General features: G+C 40.5%; 1 protein-coding gene across 1 annotated transcript in view; it reads right to left on the bottom strand.

The window, feature by feature from the left end:
• The window catches only part of SNX19 (sorting nexin 19), a 59,005-nt gene extending 47,148 nt beyond the window's left edge, over nt 1–11,857 (bottom strand). The window contains exons 1-6 of the mRNA XM_007956619.2: nt 10,157–11,857; nt 5,501–5,639; nt 4,413–4,513; nt 4,176–4,295; nt 1,576–1,706; nt 429–525 (exon numbers count right to left, since the gene is read on the bottom strand). Coding sequence (XP_007954810.1) covers nt 429–525; nt 1,576–1,706; nt 4,176–4,295; nt 4,413–4,513; nt 5,501–5,639; nt 10,157–11,857 — 2,289 coding nt within the window. The remainder of the gene's footprint in view (nt 1–428; nt 526–1,575; nt 1,707–4,175; nt 4,296–4,412; nt 4,514–5,500; nt 5,640–10,156) is intronic.
• Nucleotides 11,858–12,375: the final 518 nt, after the last annotated feature.

Raw genomic sequence — 12,375 nt, 5'->3', positions numbered from 1 at the left:
ATAGAAAGCAGGAGAGCAAATACAGCACTCTAGGCTTCTCCCCTGGTGTCCCCTTCAAAATAATCATGGGTTAAAACTAATCAATTCTGTGACCACCTTTATAGCCATTTTTATTCTTTATCCAAGTTGCAAGTAAAATGAGTCTGTCTTTGGATTATCACCTGAACAAACACTTCTGGTCATTTGTTCTTGCCTGGGACTACCATTCTCTTTTATCCTGTCTCTATTATCCTAATGCCCTGCTCTTGAAAAACCAATCTGCCAATCCAAAACTGTTCACAGAAAACATATCCTCAGCATAAAAATTAGAGATATAGATACTGGTACCTGAGTCCTTTTTGACTTTGGAAAATGTCTCAAGTATCCACAACTGCAGGATCAACATTCTAGTGAGTAATTCCAGAAGCTTAGTAGACTTTGGTTCTTACCATACTGCCTTCTTGGATACAATAGAGTACCTTCTCATGTGCTTCAGTCATATTCAGTGCTGGAGCAATTTTACCGGATGAGAACCTCAGTCTGGACCTGGGACAGAAACAAACAAAAAGCAGGAATAGAATGTAATTCATGGTCCAGATTCTGTACAAAGGGTTGACAAGCTTTAAAATATCAAAACAAGAACACCCAAACTTATTCTCAAGAACTTACTGTGGTCACAGGTGCCAGGAAGTACTTGGACCTGAAATCCCCAAAAATGTATATTTTGGTAACTCCATGCACAGAGCATATGTGAGAGGGCTTTTGTCAGTACAAAATAAGGACCAGTTTCTCATGGCTGTATCTCCATACAGTAGAATTTTGTTGAGCAAATGGACAAGTGTTTATCCCTTTCTGCAACTCCATCATTCATCTTATGTCCCCCCATAAACCCAGAGAAGGGATTAAAAGATAACTTCAATGTTTTAAGGAGGGGCTAAGAACTTTGAGTCTGTTATTGCTGGCCCATGAAACATGAACATAGAGATGGAGACAGTCAGATCCATATGCTCACACACATGCACTCTCTCTTTTCTCTTTTCATAAGTCTAGATATTCATGAAGTAGGGATAAGTATACTGCCTTTCTATATATTGGCTTTGAGTGCTCCCAGGTGTCATTTGGGGCCCTCGTGCAGTAGTGAGTAACACCAATCGATCACCTTCTAAAATAGGCCCCATAGGTTCCAATTCTAGCCCTTTCCTGTGTATTGCTAGTTATGCAACTTCTCAGCCAAGATTTCCAGAAATAATTGCAAAAAGAGATGCTTAATTCTTAGTAGGAAAGGAATATCTCAGTTTCCTAGGAAAACAGAGAAGAGGGAATATTCACAGTTTAGAATTTCCTTCCAGTAAAAAATTTCTGGTCATTTTGATTCCTATTGACAATAGCAAATATTAAGGAGTGCTGTCTATGTAGCCTCTCAGGCTCTTCTGGATGCAGTATTGAGGAACTAGAGTCTTGGTTTGCTTGAAAACTGGCAAATATGATTCACTTCCTCTCCTCTAGAGCTTGACCACAGATGTGGGCTGTGGCTGAGGACAGAGGATCAACCTAAGAATTGAGAAAGAGTCCTTGGGCAGCTGAAGGGCTTCTCACTTGTTAGCCTTCTTGCCTTCTGTTTGGGGCTTGCTTTCTGTCTCAGCCTCACTCAGCTCCTCTGTGGGACTCTGGGGCTCAGAGCGAGGAAATGCTGTTTTCAAGGTATCCATGATAGCACTCACCACCATCTGCAGAGGCCAGAGATGCAGGGTTAGTAAAACTATTCATACCTGCAGACAGAAATAGCTGAACAAGCAAGTTGTCTCAATACTCTATGGATCAGAAAACATCAATAGCCAAGCTATGCAGCACACCTTTATCCATCAGAATAGTCAAAATAACAGTTAATGGCTTAGTAACAAGTAGCTCCTTTTTTCTGTGACCATAAAAATCTTCTTCCTCACAGAGTAAGACAAATAATGCCATGGTAAGGGAAGCCAAGAGAAATAGCAAGATAAATGATAATTAAGAGTTTGGCAGACTGGTGAGGTACTTTACATTTCTTATTTTTCTCCTTTTTTATGAAAGAGTGTTTTTCAGTTTCCAAATTTATATTTCCACCAAAGTGTGAATAAATAGAAGTAAAACAGGTAGGAGTATATAGAAAGAGGAAAGAGTGAAGATTATCAAAATAAGCAATAAATCTAGAGGCATATATGATATAAATATGCTCACAGTAATCTACACAGTAAGAATTTGGTCTTTTTAGTCAAAGAGATGTGTGTGTATGAGACAGTTTATTTTCTTTAGGTACAGAATAACAAAAATCACTCAGATCAAAATTAGTTATCTGGAGTTGATATAGAACTCCTCTAGTAATAACCATTGTCATTGAAGAATATGAATTATTTGTTTCCAGGATAGGAATATGATAGATATTTAGTGAAAAAGGAAAACATATAAATAAATAAAACCCTAAAATATCAAAGGTATAGATGAAAATACTTACTTTTCCTTTGGTGCTTGTTACTAATTAAGACACTGCTGGCTTCAGAGAAAGGAGCTCTGGTGACTCAGTGGTTAAAACATTTGGCTGCTAACAGGTGGGCAGTTTGAATCCACCACCCGGTCCATGGGAGAAAGATAAGGGAGTCTGTTTCTGCTCTGGAAACCATATGGGACAGATCTACTTTGTCTTATTGGGTCACTATGAGTCAGAATTGGTACAATTGCAGTGGGTTTGATTGTTGTGACCTCAAAGCAGTGCTGTCCTTCTTCAATTCATTCTCCTGTTAATCTTCTACAAGCACAACTAAGACAAGGATGATATGGTTAATTAAGGCTTGAGTAAGGGCTAAGAAATAATAGAAGGTGCCCTAGTGGCACAGTGGTAAAGTACTCATCTGCTTATCGATAATTTGGCAGTTTGAACCCACTAGCTGCTCCACAAAAGAAAGATGTGGCAGTTTGCTTCCATACAGATTGCAGCTATGAAAAATCCAGGAGGCAGTTCTGGCCTGTCCTATTGGGGCACTTTAAGTTGGAATTGACTTGACAGCAACATGTTTGGCTTTTTGTTTTTTTAGGGGATAGTAAACCAGGGAAAGAACACAGAGGACTGCGTCAATATAGGTAATCTAAAACTCACTGTCATTGAGTCGAATTCGACTCATAGTGACCCCTCCTTGGATTTCTGAGGCGGTATTTCCATGGAAGTACATTGCCCAGTTTTCCTTCGGAGGAGTGGCTGGTGGGTTTGAAACTCCAGCCTTCTGGTTAGCAGTCAAATGCCCGTAGTTTAGCAAATACAACTTGCTTTCTAATTTTGCAGAACAGTAATCGGTGTACTCCTTGAACAGAGGGTACTTATCTGTCTTTTTCTCTATTGTGTCACTAGGAACTTGTACAGACCTGGCTCCAAACAGGCACCAAGAAAGTAAATGTTGATGGGACCAATCAATAAATCTCACAGGATTCAGGGGATTTTACCTAGTCCCTTCTAGTTTTCAATTTTTTCCACATACCAGTCAATCTCCTATAGACCTACCATGTCAAAGTCCATTTGATTCACTGAAGTCTAGATGAGAATACAAAGAAGCTTCTCCTGCCAATGAGTAAGTGTTTGCCAACTTTTAAAAACATGTGCCATCCTTTTGATAAACATGAAGGTCATGTATCCTAATATATACCTGTGACCACCACTTTTAGGGTCTCCAATGCATAAGACAAATTTCCTTCTATAAAGGAACAGGTCTCTTCCCACTCCTGTTCTCCAAGAATCACTACCAGTCTAAATCCAACTTAAATTCCTGACTATGGGCTGTCTTTCCTGAATGATCAATACTGAAGCAGACCTTCACTTCCAGAAGGGACCCTCCTGCCCCCACCTATCTATTGAGGTACAAATGTATCCTTACATGCCTTCACCCAAATAATAATATCCCAATACTCCCTTGAGATATGTGTACACATACACTATCAGGGTGTTATTTCCTAACAGTTGCTCACTGTAATTCAGAAAGTTGATCATCTAGCCACTACTTGGCAACATGCCTTGAAAATTCTAGTCTATGGTCTGCTGGATCCTCTGTGCTGCCTCTCCACACTCCCCAAACCCGTTAAGTCCTCTTCTTTTTAAGTACTGTTTCCATTCTGCTGAAAAGACTCTTCTTTCAATAGATACAAACTAAGGCTGAGGATGCTGGCATTGCTGGTACCTTGTCTATTCTGGAGACCATGAAAGGTTTCTTGACAAAGGCAATACGAGCATCAGTATTGAGAGCGAGGAACTCTTGCATCTCCTCAGTGTTGGCTATCTCAGGAATGGCACATAATTGCTGCAAAAGTAAGACAAGAGACTTTAAAAAGAAATTTGATCTCTAGATCTCTCCACCTTGGTTTGGGAGTCTGGTTGTGGCTAGACTGACAGCATAGCTAAAAAGAAGGATGCTGACCTTTAGAAATGATTCCAGAAGGCTCTTACGGGCTTCTACTCTGTCACTATCCATGTTTCCAAAGGGAAGATCTGGAAAGAGCTTTTTAGGGCCCTTCACATCTTGGGAAAAAAAAAAAAAAATTACTAAGAGATTTCTATATGAAATACATTATACATATAAAGAAAACAGAACTGATTAATCTATTTCCTGCTTTATATTTTATTTCAGGAGTTCTACAACCCAATTCTATATAGCCCAGGAGTATAATATATACATCCTGCTCTCTTTAATGCTAATATTAAGGAATAAGTGTCCATATAGTATAGTAGCTATGAATCGGAGCTCTGAAGTCCAATTGCATGAGTTTAAATTTTGGGTCCAATCCCAATTACAATAATGATTAGGCAAATTACTTAGTCTTTCTTTGACTTCATTTCTTTTCTGTAAAATTAGAATAATTTCACAGGCTATTAAATGAGGGTTAAATGAACTAATATGTAAAAAGGGCTTAAGAGAACATGGTATATATTTTCTATCTTGGTTAATATTAACTATTGTTATTAAGAAATAAAATACATAATTGAAATCAAGAATATATGCCTAAACATATTAAAATGTTTATTTGGGTGCTCATCAATATTTTTTTTTAAAATAAAGCAGTCAGTTACTACCTTATTTCTAGAGTTTAATTTTTGTCACATTTTCTTACTTTCCTGTGCCCTACAGGTGTCGAAGAGCAGATAGAAAAAAAACCTCGTTTTTAAAGGAAAGAAGGTGGCAAGTATTTGTACATAATATTTTAATATTTAAGAGAGATCAATCTATGAATCTGGAAAAGTTATCTTAATTCTTCACAATACCTCAGAGATAGAGGTGGAAATGTGAAAGTGTCTTTCTTAAGCAAAGGACTTCCTCAGACAAAATGTGATCAGTGCTGCCCAGAGCTAAACCCTAACTCCTGAGGCAAACCAGGGAGCAAAGAACCCTTGATGGTACACTTCCTTCCTCCATCCCTTCCCACAAACCAATCATCCACCAAGATCTCAGGCCAAGGTGGCTAACTGTGGAAAGCAAGCAGGTAGCCCAGGGTTGGGGAAACTCCTGACTTTTGATGAACTTTCGTAGATCCGGTTTCTCCTCCAGCCGGGTCTGCAGATTCAAGAACTCCCGGTAGCGGCGATTCACAGTGTGGTAGGCCAACTGCTGTAGGCTACTTGTGTTCTCACCATCAAAGGATGTCTCATACTGTTAAATGAATGAGTTTGGTGATTGAATTAGCCAGGCTTAGGCAATCTTCTATTCTGGCTTTAATGACTACTATTTTCTCAATGGCCACACAGTAAAAGTAAAGAAAGAGTAGAAGGAAGGTAGATATTCTTATTCTCTTCTAGAAACTACTATATATGATTGCTGCATGGGGCTGTATCGAATATTTCAAACTCCAATGGTGGTTGAATTAAGGAATGAAAAGCACTTCTCAATATACATAGCCCCAAAAGATTTACTGCTTTCCACTCCTACTTCTATCCCAAAGCTCCCCATCACAGATACTTTCCTATAAAAATAGCTACATAATTGTTTTTCAAATCCCAAAGATAGAGTATAAAACAGAAAGCATAACATCTATAAACATGATTTGGCCTCATTCACCCCTAAATTAGAGTGCTGGACATTATAAGAGGATAAATATCAACAATTACAATCTACTAATGATTATCTCTACCACTCGCCTGTCAGTTTGTCAAACTGTGGTGGCTTGTGTATTGCTGTGAAGCTGCAGGCTATGCCACTGGTGTTTCAAACCAGGTTTCAGTGGAGCTTCCAGACTAAGACAGACTCATAAGAAGGAAGGGGCAATCCACTTCTCAAAGAATTGGCCAGTGAAAACCTTATGAATAACAGTGAAACACTATCTGATATAGTACTGGAAAACCTTATGAACAGTCCTGAAACATTTTCTGACATAGTGCCGGAAGATGAGGCACTAAGGTTGGAAGGAACTCAGAATATGACTGGAGAAGAGGTGCCTCCTCAAAGTAGAATCAAACTTAATAACATCAGTGGAGTAAAGCTTTTGGGACCTCCATTTGCTGATATGGCACAATTCAAAATGGGAAGAAACAGTTGAAAACATCTATTAATAATCAGAACACAGAATGTACGAAGTAAGAATCTAGGAAAATTGAAAGTTTTCAAAAATGAAATAGAACACATAAAGATCGATATTTTAAGCATTAGTGAGCTGAACTGGTCTAGTTTTGGCCATGTGAATCAGACAATCATATGATCTACTATGCTGGGGATGACAAATTGAAGAGGAATTGTGTGGCATTTATCATCACAAAGAATGTTTCAAGACCTATCCTGAAGTTCAGTGCTGTCAGTGATAGGATAATATCCATACACCTGCAAGGAAGACCAGTTAATGCTACTATTATTCAAATTTATGCACCAACCACCAAAGCAAAAGATGAGGACACTGAAGATTTTTATCAGCTTCTGCAGTCTGAAATTGACTGAATGTGCAATCAAGATGGGTTAATTATCACTGGTGATTGGAATGTAAAAGTTGGAAAGAAGGAAGTGTAGTTCGAAAACATGGCCTTGGTGATAGAAATGACCCTGGAAATCACATGATAGGATTTTGCAAGACCAATGACTTATATTCATTGCAAATACCTTTTGTCAACAATGTACATGGCAGCTATACATGTGAACTTCACCAGATGGAATACACAGGAATCAGATTGACTGTATCTGAGGAGAGAAGTGATGGAGAAGCTCAATACCTACAGCCAAAGCAAGGCCAAGAGCTGACTGTGGAGCAGACTAAAAACTGCTCACAAGCAAGTTCAAGTTGAAGCTGAAGATAATTAAAACAAGTTCATGAGAGCAAAAATATGACCTAAATTATATCCCACCTGAATTTAGAGACCATGTGAAGAACATATTTGATGCACTGAACACCAGTGACGAAGAACCAGATGAATTGTGGGATGACATCACGAACATCATCCATGAAGAAAGCAAAAGGTCATTAAAAAGACAGGAAAGGAAGAAAAGACCAAAATGGATGTCAGAAGAGACTCTGAAACTTGCTTTCAAATGGAGAGTAGCTAAAGCAAATGGAAGAAATGACAAGATAAAAGAGCTGAGAAGAAGAGTTCAAAGAGCAGCTTGAGAAAACAAAGTCATTATAATGAAATGTGCAAAGACCTGGAGTTAGTTTAACCTAAGTGACGGTGTTTCCAATCATCTCATACACATGTGAGAGCTGTACAATGAATAAGGAAGACTGAAGAAGAGTTGATGCTTTTGAGCTGTGGAATGCCAGAAGAATAAACAAATCTGTCCTGGAAAAAGTACAGCTGGAATGCTCCTTGGAAGTGAGAATGGCCAGACTTTGTCTCACCTACTTTGATCATGTTGTCAGAAGGGACCATTCCCTGGAGAAAGATATCATCTTGGTAAAGTGGAAGGTTAGCGCAAAAGGGGAAGGCCCTCAACAAAATGGACTGACACAATGGCTGCAGTGATGGGCTCAGGTATAGCAAGGATCATGAGGCTGGTGCACGACTGAATAATCTTTTGTTCTGTTGCACACTGGATCGCTATGAGTCGGAACCAAGTCAACGGCACCTTACAACAACAACAACTGATTATCTGTATTATTTAAGGCAAGAACAAATAATCCAAAACAGCAGATGCACAAAAACCATTTGTATAGAATGCATTAAAGGGACATGGATTTCTGTTTTCCTTTGTGCAGACTAATCTTCCTAATTGTTATTCTTAAAGCTAAACTTTTTTTTGTTCCCTAAGTACTCATCATCTGTATGATCTTAAGAATTGGAGAAGCTGTAAGGGCAGAAAGTTTGCTGTATTTATAAGCTTAGCAGTATTCAGGAAAAGATGACTTTACTACATGTCCCTGAAGAAGAGGGTGAATACCCCAAACAACAATAAAGTTACAACTGAACATAGGGGAAAATTCTTGACAGAGGAGTTCAAAGATATAATGAAACCTGTAGGAGAACTACATATGTGCTTATTCTTATTAAAACTAGGTTACAGTTATTTGGTTGAGGTATAATAAATACTATGGGCAAGTAATGAATAAAAATTACTTCCTATTGGCAGTACTTCAGGTTGGTGTTTTAAAGTATTTTCAGAGTCAGAGAGCAAGAGGTATTCATTATGAACTGTGTGATCCCTCAGACCAGTATTGAAAAGGAAAGATCTAAGTAAGAAATACAGGTGGGTTTCAGTGGGGGGGGGGTTCTCAAACTTGGAGCAACTGGAGTTATGAGGCTTTCTGTAGAATACTGTGCTTCTTGAGGGACATTACTCAATATGGGTATTTTCACTTCTGTCACATAAACTGGTATTATTATACCATCAGAACGTATAATAATATCAATATACAAAAATTTGAAATCAGTTATTATATGTCTATATAAAAAATCTAAGCTTATTCTCTGAAATTACACACAATTGGCTATATTATTTTGCTGTTCATTTTTCATTTTTCCTTTCTCTAATGCTCTCTTGCAAATAAGTAGTAACGTGGCAAAATTTAACAATAAAGAAAAGGAATAAATAATGGGAGAAAGAATATGAATTTTAAAAATTCTATTCTTCAGCTTAATTTGTTTCTGCGAATGAGGAAAAAAGGTGTTGTTTAATTTCAGTGATAGAATATTTTATAAACAGAAGATGAAAACATGTGAGAAAGGTACCTGTCATATGGAAATCCAGAATTAGGAAGGAAAATGTCAGGCAAATGTTAACAAATTATACCAGTCTTTGAGTCTAGTATGAGTTATTATATGACCAAACTTTTGCACTCACAAAAGGTCTAGTTTAGAAGGAATTTGTGTGTGTAATTGTAATTATTCCCATTTTGTCTTATGTGAAAATTTCACATTACTTTTCAAAATGCTAGGTTCATGCTCCAGCTGTGTTAAGATTAAGGAAAAGACCTTTTCCCAATTACATGGATTAAGAGTTAACGAGGAGTACAACAATGAGGATTGTACATGGTAGTAGTTTTTGAACTAAGAGCAAGAAAAATTCAAGGAGAAGGCAAGTAAAATCTAAAGGATAGGGGCCTTGCCCAGAAATTCTCTCTCCAAAATTCTTTCCTGATAACTTTTTTTTTTTTAAACTACTACTAATACTTTGTATTGGCAAAGTAAATTTTTATCTATGCATACCCCAGAAGGTAGCAACTTCCTCATTTCTGGAGGTCTTCAAGCAAAGACTTGGAAATTATGTGGCAGAGATGATATGAAGAGGGTTAAATATCAGAAAGATGGTTAGACAAAAGCAGCAGTTCCCCAAAACTAGCTTAAGGATAGGCTGTATCCAAATCACCTGGACAGTTATATTTTAAAAAAAATTGTACAGAATTCCGAAGCCCATCCATGAAATTCTCAGAGTATGTCAGACCCTGTCAGCATCCGTATTATTTACAAAGCAGCCCAAGTGATTTTGAAGGGCAGCCAAGTTTAGGAACCACAGAAAAATGTGACCCTGAGTATCCTTACAACGCTGAGAGTCTAGGATTGTTTCTGTGGCAATAGGATAAGAGCCTATTCTCCCTTACAAATTTAGATTAAAATAATTTACATACCAATGTTTGTTCAATGAATCAGAGCAAACTAAGAGTAGTTTCTCTCTCTGAGAACATTAGCTTCACTGTCTCTCTATATTCTGAACCCATTCCCAGCCCACAGCAGTGACAACCCTAATCTCGTTACCTTGACAGTGTAGAGTGTGTACGGGTGGAAGCCAGTACCACTGTGCTCGCGGGCAGTAATGGTACCAGTGATACGAAGGTTCTGGATGATAACTGGGCCATCTGGACTGCTGAGGGACTCAAAGCTGAAGGTGGCTGAGCTGAGAGAGCTGGTTGGAGAGGAGGAAAGCAGAACCGGTGGCAGACTAGAATCAAGGGAGCTCACACTATTTGTGAGATCCTTCTGTAAGCATGAAGGTCGTTGGAGGCAGGTTATATCTGGTCCTTCTGGCAAAACTGTAAGAGAAGTGGCATCTCCTTGCTCTACAGTCTTGTCTACTGTGTCAATATGTATCTCTGGGCAGGCATTCAGCATGGAGACAAGCAGGTGTGTCTCTGTTTCTGTCCCTGGATCCTCCTCAGCCTCTGCTTCAATTCCTTCTGATCCCTCACTATCCTTAGGCTCCAGAACCTGGGAGTCCCCTAGAGCACACAGGGCATCTCGGATCCTGTCAGAGAGGAAGTTGCCTGGGGTCATAAGCATGAGAGTTTCTTTGCTCATTTCAGAGAGTGGAGACTCCAGCTCTGAATCTTCACATAAAAACAGGGGGTCTTGAGTATTTGGCTGTAGAAAATGAGATGAGTTGCTTCCTACTTTTCTTTCTTCTAGAATGCCACCGGAATCTCCCTCTATAGCTTCCTGGCCTTCTACAACCTCTGGAGTGGGGTCTGAAGGCCCCTCTGGCTCACTACAGTTTAGGAGCACTGGGGCTGATACTGGAGAAGGAGCTCTTCTTTCTGGCAATCTCTCTACTTCAACAATCAGTGGCAGACATGTGGACACTGAGGGCAATTCCAGAGCACTGGCTGGGCAGAGTGGTTCAGATTCTTCCGCTGGATCATCTCTGGCCTTGGAAAAGATGCCTACAAGTACAAGGTGGATCCAGTCAGGATCAGATAGCTTGCTGATCAATGGTAAGATTACATTGCAAGTAATTAGTTCAACCACTACATGGCGTCCAGTCCGGGTCTCCAAATGAGGTTTAGGCACTAGTCCTCGAAGTAACACATCAACAATGCCACGAGTATGGGTGACCTCAGAGCTGGGGCTTTTCACAGCAGGATGTGGGGCAGTAGCCTGGCAGTAAGCCTCCCAGAGCTGGGAGGGCTCAGTTGCATTACTGGGCTTCCCCGCAGTGGCTGCCTTTGCCTGAATATAGCTCTGCAGATGACAACCACAGAGAGTCAGAAGCCTCTGGGCAAGAGCATGACTGTCCCCCATGCTCATTCTCCTTCGGAGCTCCTGGACCAACCCTTTCATGGCTGCCTCCATCTCTTCCTCAAAGGCTGGCTCCTGGCTCACTAAGCGATACCAGGATGACACAAAGTCTCGAATAATCAACCGGATGGTACGGTTGATTTCCTGTTCCAGCTGCCTCTCTGCCTCTGGGCTTGGTGGGCAGACAGCCACTGGGATGAAGCGTTCCAGGTGCAGTCGACCTGTAATATTCACAATGGCATTTGAGCCCAGCCATCCTCCCAGCACCACTAGCAATGCAGACAGAAGGAAAAGAAGCCACACATTGACCAGAATGTGAATGATCAAGAGCCAGCAAAGCACAATCCCCATAGCTATCAGCTTTCGGCTACCCAACAGGTTATTAAGGCTACAGCTGGACTCAGCTGGGGTCCCCTGGCTTGGGGGCACAGTCTCTGCCTTCATGGCTAAAAGAACCAGGTGGCTCCCCCAGATGGCTGTCCTCTTTCTACTTACAGTATAGGAGCTTCAGAGCTGGACAAGGGGGAGTTAGGCTGCGTCCTGGAGTGAAAAAATCTGGGGTGCTATTCAGGAAATCAAGCAGGAGTTCGGTCCCTCAAAGTCCTACAGGCACTGCAAAGCTGGGGCTGCTGTTTGCTCCTTCACTGCCACCAACGTATCCTAGACCTTTCCGGCGATACTTCTGAAAAACGGTTGCCTTCATTGCACAGTCGCGGGCAGGGAAGGCGGGCGGTGTCTCTGGGTTGTCTCAAGGAGGGTGGTGCAGGGATCGTCATGTCCCTAACACTTACAAATACCCACGGCCTGCGGTCAGTAGAAACCGATCAGAAACCGGTAGTGGAGGACTGATCTGGTGTCGTTTCCGCTAGCCCTCCGCTGCATCCACAGCTGACTCGGGCCCACAGTCCAGTGCGCTCCGCAGCCCCAATTTCTGTCAGGGAGGCCAGCCAGCGAGTCGCTGG

This window comes from Orycteropus afer, unplaced genomic scaffold (genome assembly GCF_000298275.1).
Source record: "Orycteropus afer afer isolate SDZICR_OR568_19922 unplaced genomic scaffold, OryAfe1.0 scaffold00641, whole genome shotgun sequence".
NCBI classification, from domain to species: Eukaryota; Metazoa; Chordata; class Mammalia; order Tubulidentata; family Orycteropodidae; genus Orycteropus; species Orycteropus afer.
Note: the sequence above shows the minus strand (reverse complement) of the source record. Positions and strands in the feature narration are given on the sequence as shown.